General features: G+C 35.9%; 1 protein-coding gene across 1 annotated transcript in view; it reads left to right on the top strand.

Annotated features, from left to right (window-relative positions):
• The window catches only part of LOC128216610 (origin recognition complex subunit 5-like), a 61,431-nt gene that overhangs the window by 37,339 nt on the left and 10,587 nt on the right, over positions 1–13,505 (top strand). The window contains exons 6-11 of the mRNA XM_052923232.1: positions 3,869–3,961; positions 4,905–5,105; positions 5,295–5,369; positions 8,671–8,782; positions 9,401–9,531; positions 11,911–11,959. Coding sequence (XP_052779192.1) covers positions 3,869–3,961; positions 4,905–5,105; positions 5,295–5,369; positions 8,671–8,782; positions 9,401–9,531; positions 11,911–11,959 — 661 coding nt within the window. The remainder of the gene's footprint in view (positions 1–3,868; positions 3,962–4,904; positions 5,106–5,294; positions 5,370–8,670; positions 8,783–9,400; positions 9,532–11,910; positions 11,960–13,505) is intronic.

The following is a 13,505-nucleotide window of genomic DNA, read 5'->3' as shown; positions in this document are numbered from 1 at the left end:
TAATTTGACAATGCCTGCACCCATGGCCCTCAATCTTGACTTGGAGGTTGGGTCTGACCAGTAGATGACCCCGATTTTGGGGTTCATCGGGTCAAAGGTCAAGGTCATATTGACCTTGAATGATTAAAAGTTGTCCAAGTGATATCTCAACAATGCCTTCACCCATGGCCCTCAAACTTGACTTGGAGGTTTGGCCTGACCAGTAGATGACCCCTATTGATTTTCGGGGTCATCGGGCCAAAGGTCAAGGTCACATTGACCTTGAATGATAAAAGGTTGTCCGAGTGATAACTCAACAATGCCTGCACCCATGGCCCTCAAACTTTACTTGTAGGTTGGGCCTGACCAGTAGATGACCCCTATTGATTTTAGGGTCATCAGTTCAAAGGTCAAGCTCACAGTGACCTTGAAGGCAAACTCGACAATTCCTGGACTTATGGTCATCAAACTTGACTGGAAGGTAGGGCCTGACCAGTAGATGACCCCTTTTGATTTTGGGTTTCATTGTGTCAAAGGTCAAGGTCACAGTGACGTTTAACATGAAAAAGTTAACAAAGCTTCTCCCAGTGATATCTCAACAAAGCCTGAACCTATGATCATCAAACTTGACTAGGGGGTTGGGCCTGACCTGTAGATGACCCCTTTTAATTGAAGGGGTCATCGGGATAAGGTCACAGGGACCTTGAAAGCAAAAAAGCTTGTCTGTGTGATAACATGACACTGCCTGCACCCATGGTCCTAAAACTTGACTTGAAGGTCCATGCATATTTCATTCAATTGTCCATATAATCCTGACAACATGGCGCTCAGGGAGGGCATAATGTTTGACAAACATCTCTTGTTTGCATTTTGATTGTGCTGTTGTACTGAAGCGTTTATGTAAGAATATTTTGTTTAAAAAACGGTTATAATCAGAGAAAACAGTGTCATTATAATTTGGTTTACATTTCTTGTTAATTTAAAATGAGGGTGGTAGATATTTACCTTTAGCCTTGCCTTCATCACTTAACATGAATGCACACAATTGTATTGCACAACTGCTATATTATGCACCAGTCAATTGTAACCACTGCCCCCCCCCAGGTCTGGGGAATAGTGGGGACTTTGACTTTTGGCCCAGCCAAGCCTGGGTAAAATCCCCGTGCTGTGGGGATGAACTGCTGGTAAAATCCCCCCGCACCCCAGGGACCCTAGGTAAGGCCCATTCCCCGCTACTTTTGGCGCAAAGACAAAACCACCGCATTCACCCTGCACTGTGGGGCAACCTGGAAGATAAAAACACGGCCCATTTCCCCGGCTATTCCCGGTTATAATACCCCCGGACCTGGGGGATCTGTGGTTACAATTGACTGGTGCATTAGTGCTGACAAATAACTTTAAGTCCATTCTTAAAATAGTTTGCTCCAATTTTATCTATGATTTATGATCTGTTTTGCCTCGGTACTTGATCCTGTAACTGTTTGTTTGATGTCTTCCAATATTTGTCCATAATGAAGTTCAGCAAATAGTTTTTGGTCGAACGTCGTAACTAATAAGCTCTATACAATCATTCAATATGGACCTTTGGAATAATGAGCACAAATTCTTACAGAAGTGCTTGGCATCAAAATTTTGAACAAGCCCTGCTATATAAAAACCAGAATTTGAACAAGTCCAAAAGCATTTTACCAACACAGGCCTTGTGGGCTTATGAATATTTTGGCTGCTGATGTTTGATAAAATAAATAAATATAACGTTGAAGGACTTCAAATAATTACAAATGGAATGTGCTTATTTTGATGTATGTCTATCTACACAGTTTTGTTTGATGGTAAAACTTAAAACACATCCGTTATGGTTTGTAAAACTTTGTCTCGGTGTCATTGGATGATTCCGTTCGAATAACAATTTTAGACCAAAAAAAGTGTGGGGGTTAATAATTGGTAAAGATATACAATTATTAATGATTGCTTGCCACTGCACGCAAGCTTCTATGGAGATTTCTTTTTCAATTTCCAATGGCTTCAGCAAACTAGTGTTTACACAATGCACATTCTGTGCATTTATAAGCTTGTCTGTTTTTCAAAGAACATAGTTATAATTATTGCCGTTGCCTGTGGGTCTTTGATGTCATCAGCATAGTATAAAATGGTCTGGGGAGTGCAAAACCTTAAACCTAGCCCATTACTCAAAATTGTTGAAGATATTCACATGCAACTTTGTACACATGTTACCGAAGACATTATTGACAACTGTAGCTTGGCCCATAACTGTGGCATTTATAAATGTTGAGTTGATAGTCATTATAGTCTTACAAAAATGTTAAAACTTTTCCCTATCTCAATATCCGTTCAACATATTCACATGCAACTTTGTCCACATCTTACCAAAGACAGTATGCACATGTGTAGCAAGGCCCATAACTGTCGCATTTGCAGATGTTGAGTTGATAGTATTTAAGGTCACTTTTCCCTATATCAATAACTGTTCAAGATGTTCACATATTAAACTGTGTACACATGTAACCAGTGTTACTATGCTCATGTGTAGCAAGGCCCATAACTCTGGATTTAATATTTGATGAATTATGCCCCTTGATAGTCTGAAAATGTCAGGTAAAACCTTTTAACTTTCATGCAGAATTCCAACTGCAGATATGTCTGGCTGCTGAAAATTGGGAATTAAAACTTCATTCCCAATTTAAGAATTTTAGCGAGAAATATTCCCAGATATACTAGGAGCACATACTTGTACCCTAAATGCTTCGAAACACATTTAAGGTTTAAGCTTAAGATGTTCTGGAAAGGTGCTGCACCCTGTCCTTATTTGGTAGCAACCCTCAGCAATTACAGAGGCCAGCAATTTGTGCATCCTTTTGCCGCCATAGAATTAAATGCTTAAAGGGGCTGTCTCACGTATGATAAAATAGCGAAAAAAAGAGAAAAATGTCGAAAACTGACATAAACTTGGCATCGATGTGTACAATGCATTGAAACTTACTAACTGAAGTACCACATAGTTTACAATTTATTTAAGTTGAGCAGTTATTTCGTATTTTTCCATTAAAAAAGATTACAGGGTATGTATATCAGGTAAAACTCATTCCTTATGCGTGATTGGCTAGTCAGTGTTATCACGTGATATTACTGAGGTAGGTGTATAGCTTAATTATGTCACCTGATTAGAATAAGCCTTTGTAGCTCAGTGAGTAAGACGTTGGACTGCAATTTTGGCAACGCGGGTTCGAACCCGGTCTCCGACACAATTTTTTTTCTACATTTTGGTAATTTTTTTTACAATTATGATATCAAAGCGTAACACATTCTATTAGATAATTGTCCTGAGATTCGTTACAGAAAAAAACTTTTTTTGGTGCAAATCTGTGATACAGTCCCTTTAAGAGTATCAAATATTTTTTTTCTATTAGGTTTCGATTAAAACTTTATGATTATAAATACATACAAACATTACTTATTTGGAAGTTGAAACCTTATATTACTTCATTAAACATCTCTAACATTTTCTGTCAAATTCATAATAAGTTCTTCACAGACTCAGAAACATCGTGCCCTTATCTCCCTTAGCACCCTGTAACTCTTCTGCAGAGCACCCTGTCCCTTGTAAAACCTGCCTAAAACCATTACCATGACTGTATTTCTTCTAAACTATTTTCATCTTTGATTGTGAGACTGGTCTTAAAGTGATAAAGATGTCCGCCTCTTACCCAAGATTTTGCGGGTTCAGTCCCCACCAGGTGTACCTTCTCATGGCCTCTCAGAACAGACACCTGTACTGGTTTCTACCACGAAAACTAACTCAAGGGTGATTCTAAAAGCTTTGTCACAATCAAGCTAAAAAAGTATAAATGAAAATTAAACATCTTTTCAGCCCAATCAGCTGACAGTTCCAGCAATATTTCTGTACGGACACACAGCTACAGGAAAGTCCCTTGTCCTGAACTCATTGCTAGCCAATGCCAAGGTATGTTATGGATGCTGCTTTAGTATTTTAAAGTTGAAGAACAATTTCAGTGTCCCTGCCATGAAAAAAAATGAGAAATGAAGGCCTAAAAGTCAATGTACGGATTGGTGGTTTGATTGTTGAATTTAGTTATCAGTTTAGGATGATATACATTGTATTATTATAGTATTCCAGATTTCTTTAATTTGTGGAACAGACGATAATAAGAAACTGTTCATTAAACAAGATCATAGTTTACTCTTTGAAGGGTATTTTACTACAGCCTAAAAAGGCATTGTCAAGTCCTTAATAGAAATGTATAAAGGCATTCCACCCACAAATGGCATGTTCTCTGATAGCTTGGTGAACCATTATGTTTGGTATTATTTGGTATTATTTGAAAGATGTTTGCTTGCTGTTTTCTGGTTTGTTAATTTAATGACCAAAATTATTACCTGGTATGTGTAAAGTTATACCAGTTTGTTTATTTGCTCTTTATTTCAATAAAATTCAGGTGTAAATTTACGAATTTTGCAATCTTCCATGGCCAAAAGACTGACTGATGAGTGATAATAAACATCACTTTGAAGTAAAAAAAATGTAAAAAAAACACCTTTTTTCAATTTATTTCTCTATAAAAGCAAATATGGCAAAAAAACTCTGCATAAATATGTCAGAAGCCTTATACTTAAGACAGGACACAGGCATTTGTTTACATTTAATTCTGGGGTAAAAAGGTGTGCCCTATACACAGTATAATGAGGTATCATTTCGGTAAATGTTCCAATTTTCTATTTTTGGCCAACAATTGCCTTTCAAATGATACCAAAATAATATGGGGTCATCAGGCATCCAAAATTCACATATTATATGTTGGGTACCTCAGTCTACTTTAAATACTAATTAATCTTAATTTGTAAAAACATATAGAGATTATATTACTATGATGTCCTATTTGTTTCAGCTGCCACATGTTCTTGTCAACTGTGTTGAGTGCTACAGTCAACGATTTCTTTATGAACACATCTTGAATGTCCTCCATAGTGGTTCGGAGACAGTTCTTGAGACTTCACAGCTGATAAAATGCGACAACATGAATGATTTTGTGCGACTGTTAAAACAGGAAATGATCTCAAAAGGATTGGAGAAGCAGACACTGTATATTGTAAGAATTTTTCATTAGCCAAATTTTTAATCTTATTAAATAACAGTTCTCTAGGTCATCTCAGGTCAAAAACTAGGGCAAAGCAGTTTGAATATGGGTCAGCAGCATTATAACATTTCTAATAAAAAACACTTTTGTTTCCTTGTATTTATATGATTACAAAAAATAATTCTGCTCCATTTTGTTCAGGTGCTTGACAAAGCTGAGCGTCTCCGTGACATGGAGCAGAACATTCTCCCAGCATTCCTCAGGCTTCAGGAATTGGTAAAATAAATGATACATTAATATCCTGTTATAATGCACTTAGGAATATCATGTAATTTGATCTGCAGATTTCAGTATGTCTCCCTCCAAATGGGGAAATATATATATTTTTTTTCTTGAGTTGTCCTTCTGTTCATCTGTCTGTCCATCAGTCCGGGCAAATTGTAGGGGTGTTTAGGGGGTGAGTTCATTAGGGCGAGGAGTTTATTTGTCTATGTGTTCTATTGAAAAAAAAACAAAGCATAAAAATAAATGTTTAAGGGGCTTTTTTGTAGAAGGAAAAACCACATCAACATGAAATGTTAGCATGTCTGTCTGTCACAAATCATGCCCGCTCCATAATTCTTGAATCCCTTAAAGGATTTTAAAATAACTTGCCACAAATGTTGACCATACTGAGATGATGTGCAGAGCAAATGTTAGAGCCAGCTTGTGTCAAGGTCACAATTTGAGATGAAAGGTCATGTGTGTCTGTTTTAAGCATTTTATACTCTTCCATACATATTTTCTTTTCTATTTCCCAATGTCAAATGTCATGAAACTCAGACAAACACAGGGGAAGACATCGTTTTTGATTTAAAAAAAGGACAGTCTAGTTTAATTTGTGATGGTAATAAAAATGATATATATATATATTATAAAAATTATACTGTTGAATAAGTACAAATCAGAAAGACTCAGTTAAGACAGGGCTTGTTAAAAAAACTGGTGTTTTAGAGAAATTATGGCTTCAAGTTATAATGCTATAATAATATGAACATTATTAAACAGTAGTGTTAAAGAAAATCTACATTTCAGTAACTGACCAAAAAGGACTTTCAATCAAAAATGCCTGGTTTCAGTAAAGATGATTGCACTTAACATTCGTGATTCAGCTCCCTGCTTGCACCTTGTATGCTCGGCTATGCAACAGGGATACAAAACAAAACAGTTTACTAATTTAGCTAACATGAGTGTCCGTTAGCCTTAACTGAACTTAAGGGCACCCCTTTGGTAATTTTTTTGACCTTACGATCTGTATTTCTTTGTTAATCATGTTAATCTTCTCTATATCAGGGGTTCTAAAGTCTATATTTGGGGTTCTAAAGTCTATATTAGGGGTTCTTAAGTCTATATTTGGGGGTCTAAAGTCCATATTGGGGGTTCTAAAGTCTATATCAGGGGTTCTAAAGTCTATATCAGGGGTTCTAAAGTCTATATTTGGGGGTCTAAAGTCTATATCAGGGGTTCTTAAGTCTATATTTGGGGGTCTAAAGTCCATATTGGGGGTTCTAAAGTCTATATCAGGAGTTCTAAAGTCTATATAGGGGTTCTAAAGTCTATATAGGAGTTCTAAAGTCTATATCAGGAGTTCTAAAGTCTATATAGGGGTTCTAAAGTCTACATATCATAGTTTTTATGTTTATTGTGGAATTCTGAAGTCAATATCAGGGGTCCTAAAGTCTTTATATCAGGAGTTCTAAAGTATATCAGGGGTTTTAAATCCATATTAGGAGTTCTACTGTATATTAAGAGTTTTAAAGTCTATATCAGGAGTTCTAAAGTCTATTATATGGTGTTCTACAGTCTGTTATATTGGTTTATAGAGTATATTACATGTGTTTCTAGAGTCTATTATGTGGGGTTCTAATGTCTATTATATGGGTTTCTAGAGTCTATTATAAATATTATGTGTTTCTAGAGTCTATTATATGGGTTTCTAGAGTCTATTATACGGGTATCTGATGTCTATTATATGGTTATGTCCAGGGCTTCTAAAAACCGGCAATTTGCCAGTCTGGACCGATTTTGACCAAGCCAGACCGATTTCAGTTTCAAAAAGTGTAAAAAAATTGGTCTGAAATGTTCTCATTTTTTATAATTTCAGTCCAAACCGACTAAGTCAGTAAAAATTGTAATACACAAACATTCTTGGGTCATGCACACATTCAAAATTACCCCCTATAAAAGTGTCCTAGTTACCATCAGACCAATGCGACCAGCTGCCTTTTCCGCTACGCTGAACACTCTACAGCCTATCTGTTAATTAGCAGACGCTTGGAATCGGTCCAATCACGTGTATTGGTTGGTCGCAGAAAACACAATTAAACAAACTATGTGTTAATAATGTGCTTGAAGTTATCTTGATTGAGTGTTAAAATCGGTCCATATTTTCACATGGCAATATGCTATGTCGCTGTGGATCATTACATGATATATCCATTTGTTGATAACCAAACTGTTAAATTTAAATTGTAATAAAGAAGCATTGCTTGTTAAAAAAGGTTTTAAAGATAAATGCAATTGTCATTGTTAATCCGCGAAAGCATTTAAATTCCGAATTAATTAGCCTAGTCATATAGCGGATATCAACAGCACACGCTTGATTAACTACAGAGTCTGAGAGCTAAGCGCGCCGCTTGCGTCATTTTAATTCGCAGTAATGAAATATTCGTCGTCTATATCAAAATTATAGCTTGAAGCCCAGATTATAAATCTAGATATATAGTACTTTTTTAAGATAATCAGTTGAATATTGACCCACTGTAGAAGCATTAAGCAAATAAATCATAATACTGTTTCACTTTTTGTTGTCTGAACGCTTCCCGCCGGCCGCATTTAATTACGATCACAGTTGTTAAAAACACTGCAGAACTCGATGAGATTGAAGCAAGCTTGTATCAATGGATATCTAAATCGGTTATGATGGCTCTAGAGCCCTCTTATGAATTGCCACATCGCGAAAAAATATTGACAGAATACACGTCGCGAAAATGTGTGACATTTCTATATTATCATACTTTTGAACAGGTCTATCTTTTTTTTTTGGGGGGGGGGGGTTGTCGCCGGGTCCGGATCGATTGAGGTTCCAAACTTTTAGAAGCCCTGGTTATGTCTATTATATAGGTTTCTAGAGTCTATATCAGGAGGTATTCAGTCTATATCAGTGGTTCTGATGTTCAGGATTTATTCCAAGTTAGAATGAGAGCTTTTAACTTCAGACTATGTTGTTTTCTCCTTTGAAAGTGTTTATAGGGTTGCACAGGAACATATTTTGAAGAGCATAGTAAACTTTTTTTCTTTTTTTTTAAATCAATTTTAGCAAGTAATTTAGCCATATATTTCAGACTGGTTTGTATATTTTTTACACTACATTTCCCTTCACCATATATTTCAGACTGGTTTGTATATTTAACACTACATTTCTCTTCACCATACATTTCAGACTGGTTTGTATATTTTACACTTCATTTCTCTTCACCATACATTTCAGACTGGTTTGTATATATTACACTTCATTTCTCTTCACCATATATTCCAGACTGGTTTGAATATCTGCATGATCCTCATGTCAGAGATTGTGTGGGAGAAGTACAGATTTGGGACGGGCTTCTGTGATCCGCTTGTCATTCATTTCCCAGATTACTCTAAAGGTAGGTTTGTAAGCTCATCTGTGTTTTGAAGAAATAATTCAAGGAAGTGTTATTTCCTTGATGTCATTGTTGTTGATGGCATCTACGTTATGGTGCAAAAACTTGAACTTTGGCCATTACTCTAAAACTGTTCCAATACATAAACTTGAAACTTGGTTACATGTTTCCAGAGTCAATAATTACATGAACAGCTTGGCCAGTAACTCTGGCTTAAATCGCTTTTTAGTTTAACTGAGGAAATGACTTCAGAGGTTATATAAATACCCGTCAGTTATATTTCCACCAGATTATAGCTGTTGCAAATAATAGAGCCTAGTACCAGAAAGCTACCATGAAGGCTTTTATTTTATATACATCTGTCTTATGCTTTGAATTTTCATGATAATTCATGACAATTTTTTATATACAGCCGAACCATATTGCCTCAAACTTGCTTGGCTCGATTCTAGTAGACTTGAACTGGATGAAAAAGACTGATTCTTTATACTGAAAGTTAGCATTTCCGCTTGGTTCGAACTCTACGAGGATCAAGGTGTTTTCTCCAGTCCCTGGGAGTTCGAGCCAACGGGGTTAGACTGTAGAACACATATATAATTCTACCATTTTGTTTTCATCAAGATGAGCTGGTACAGATAATATGCAGTGAAGTACCTGAAGGCTACCCTGAAGGCTTTTATAACATGTACGTGAATCTCGTACTAAGCATCTTCCATTATGCCTGCAGAAACTTGAAGGAGTTGAAGCATTTGGTAAGTTTTTTGAAATTTAGTCGGATTATTAAGGACTTATTCTATTTTCTTTTTTTGAGGAAATTTAGCTGATCAATTCTTAAGAAGAAAACAAGTCCAGGTAGTGTCATAGCCTTGGCGTTGTTGATGGTGTAGTTGTCACTGTGCAAAATCTTAAATGCTGGCCATAATTCAAAATCTGTTCAAGACATTCACATGAAATTTATTATATGGTGGCAAAAACTCGAAATCAATTCAGAATATTGACATTGAATTTATAAATCATGTAACCAGTGACAATATTTATGCATATGCGCAAAATTAAGAACTAATACTGAAATCTAGATGGAGTTGAATTACATGTTATTCTTCATTAATTTTAAAAAATACCTGGATTGTTTAGGAGAGATATATTACTACAACCAGGAGCTAAATGACATCAAATGTTAACATAATACACACAAAAAGAAACAAAAACAAAGAAATTATTGGTCTGCATATTCTGTAAAATCTTCCTCTCTGGACGTTAAATCTACCTCTCTGGACCTCAAATTTTCCACTCTAATGTAACCTTAATCTACCTCTATTGCCCCAAAATCTACCTTTTGGACCTAGAATCTACCGCTCTTGTAACCTAAATCTACCTCTTGGACCAAAATCTACTTTTGTTGACCTCAAATCAGAACTCTTGTAACCTGGAACTACTTCTTTTGGCACCATAACAACCTTTTTGACCTATAATCTACCACTCTTGAGCCCTAAATCTACCTCTTTGACCAAAAATGACAATTGTGGACCTTAAATCCACCACTCTTGTAAACTAAAACTACTTCTTTTGGCCCCAAATCTACCTTTGGGCCTAAAATCTAGCACTCTTGTAACCTACATCTACCTTTTTGACCCAAAATCTCCCACTCTGGACCTTAAATATAGCACTCTTGTTACCTAAGTCTACATTTCTGACCCAAAATCTCCCTCTCTAGACCTAAGATATACCATTCTTACAACCTAAATCTACCTGTTTCAAGCCAAAATCTACCTCTCTGGACCTAAAATCTACCACTTCTAGTAACCTAAATCTACCTCTTTTGGCCTCAAATCTACCTCTCTGGACCTAAAATTTATCACTCTTGTAACCTAAATCTACCTGTTTCAAGCCAAAATCTACCTCTCTGGACCTAAAATCTACCACTTCTAGTAACCTAAATCTACCTCTTTTGGCCTCAAATCTACCTCTCTGGACCTAAAATCTATCACTCTTGTAACCTAAATCTACCTCTTTCAAGCCAAAATCTACCTCTCTGGACCTAAAATCTATCACTCTTGTAACCTAAATCTACCTCTTTCATCTCCAAATCTACCTCTCTGGCACTGTTAGAGGTTCACACATCTTGATGACTGTAAAAAGTTTTGTTTAAACCCATAGCTTGATAGTTATTTATCATTATCTCATAAAACTTGGCTCATGTGTTTAAATTACTAGAAAAAGTACTAACAATAAATATAAAAAAAACATGATGATGTAAGACTTTGAAAGTATTCAAACACAAACAAATTAGGCTAGGGCTACCAATTGCTTGCAGTTTTTGAAAGTTTGTTATGAAGATGTAATTTTTATAGTGTATGGAGTCTGGAGAAAAATATTGTACCTCCACTTCACGAAGAGGATTCAAGCACATTATCCTCTTCCTTGATCCATCCAATCCGATTTTGTCCGGTCCAAATATTTCTTATTCATGGTCCGATTTGAAAATTATTTGGCACAAGTGAATTGCATAGAATGAGGATGTGTCGCGCACAAGATCACAATGATCTTGTGTCGTATGTATAGCTACTAGCTTTCATCTGCACACATGAAACTCTATAGATATGTAGGTCAGCATGAATTGTTGTGCTGCTGCTATTCTAGTCTTATTTCACTCAGGCTTACAAGAGTATTGACCCTTGACTTAGTAAAACATGGTCTGAAAACTATTGTGTTCCATGTAGCACCAATGGTATTCACCTTCATTCATGAAACTTAATAGGAATGTTGGTCAGCATGGGTTGTTGTGCACCTGCTATTTTTCTCTCATTTCACTGGGTGACTTACAAGAGAAGTAGAAATTTATATGAAAAACTTTGTATTACACCCAAAGTGTTGTTTCTACATTCAAGAAACATGATCGGTATGTAATTAACATCAGCTGCGGTACACCTGCTATATCTGTCGCATTTCACTCAGGCGAACATAAGTAATGTCCCTTGACATAGTGAAATATGACAAAACTTTTTGAAATGCATTCATATACACAATGATAAAAACGCAAATGCTCAACACGACATGATGATTGTGTTAGCTCTTGTGATTTTTTTCGCACTCGGTATGATGTAAGTCCGGTTTTCTTTTCATTTTCACAGGTTATCCTAAATTTCAAGACGTATGTACAACCCATAACCAGCGGTGATGGTATGAATTCCACATTTTTCATGTTAATTTGAGCAAATTAACGAACTTTTAACACATTGTGTATAATAATTATACAGAAATAGTAGCACAAATATGAAGAAATGTTTTTCAAACCATACATGCCATATTTCGGAGAGGCTTCCCAGGGGATTTTGATATTACTTCAGGTAATTTTTACGCAGCGAAAATAAGCGCAATAATAACATTTATAATCAAAGACTAAATACAGAAACACACTCTAATTACAAAAACTTTTGGACTTTGATTTCACACTCAAATTATTATGGATGCTTTACTTTGTCAACCTTTAGCTAGTTTTTTGAAGAAAATTAGTTCCAGGGAATAATTACGTATCCCACAATGAGGTACTGGGGATGGGTTGAAATTCAAGGGGATTGCTCCCCCCCCCCCCCCCCCCCCCCCCCCCCCACCCCCCCCCCCCCCCCTGCCTTGGGATATGGCATGTATGTCAAACTGCAATGAAATATTGTAAAATTTTTAAAAGTGAGTGTGTCTATCACCTCAGAGCAACAACTCAATAGATGCATGTATGAATAGAAGCAGATGTTGAGTTATTGCACTAAGGTCTTGTAGTATTGATATTCATCTTACTATTTCAGGTTATAATGTGTGTTATTTAAAGGGGTGCTTTATTACAGTATGCATTATACTAAAAATGCATTATAAATGACTGAATCTGAATTTATGTGAGAAAGGGTCGGGGTGAATTCTTATCAAAAGGATTAAGCAGCAAAAAAAACTGTGTAAAAGCAATTATGTCTGCCATTTTGGATATTTATTTGAAAAATTGCGTTGGCTGTTTTGAAAATTAATTACAAGGAGTTTATTTATGAACATTAGAACATTATCTTCATCTTACGGAATGCCAAAAAAAATTAATGTTTTTCCGGTAGGGTTGGAAAAACATGACATTTTGGAAAACAATTTTATTTTGCTTTTAATATTACATTTTGTATTCTTCAGGAGCAATGTTCAAACAGATTTTATAATTTTTTCAGAAAAATAATAATTAGAGTCTCGACTGTAAACATTAGGTCAGTCCGTAGCCACAGCATTATTTTGTTTCTCTTTAACTAAAACATTATTTAAAGCATGTGCTTCAGTGCTCACAGTTATGGCAGGGTGAAATTTAGTCAGTGGTTTCCATATATCTATTATTCAGGCTCTTAAGATGCAATCACACTAAAGTGGATTTCTCTTTGTCACATGAAAACAGTGTATACATAGTTTTCACTGTAAGATGTACAAGTTCCATGATATTAAAAAGTTTCACTATGGAGTTGCCTTAGAAAATGAGCTGTTGAGTTTTATTATGGAATTGTCTGAGACTCCTGAATTTGGGAGCTTTTTAAATGAAAGAAAGTTGATGAGCTGTTCTTTTCAGCTATGGAATTGTCTGAGACTCCTGAAATTGGGAGCATTTTAAGTGAAGGGAAGTCAAAGAGCTGTTGTTTTCAGCTATGGAAGTGTCTAAGACTCCTTAAATTGAGATCCTTTTAAGTGAAATGAAGTCTATGGATTTTTT

The sequence above is a fragment of the Mya arenaria genome, chromosome 14, assembly GCF_026914265.1.
Source record: "Mya arenaria isolate MELC-2E11 chromosome 14, ASM2691426v1".
NCBI classification, from domain to species: Eukaryota; Metazoa; Mollusca; class Bivalvia; order Myida; family Myidae; genus Mya; species Mya arenaria.
Note: the sequence above shows the minus strand (reverse complement) of the source record. Positions and strands in the feature narration are given on the sequence as shown.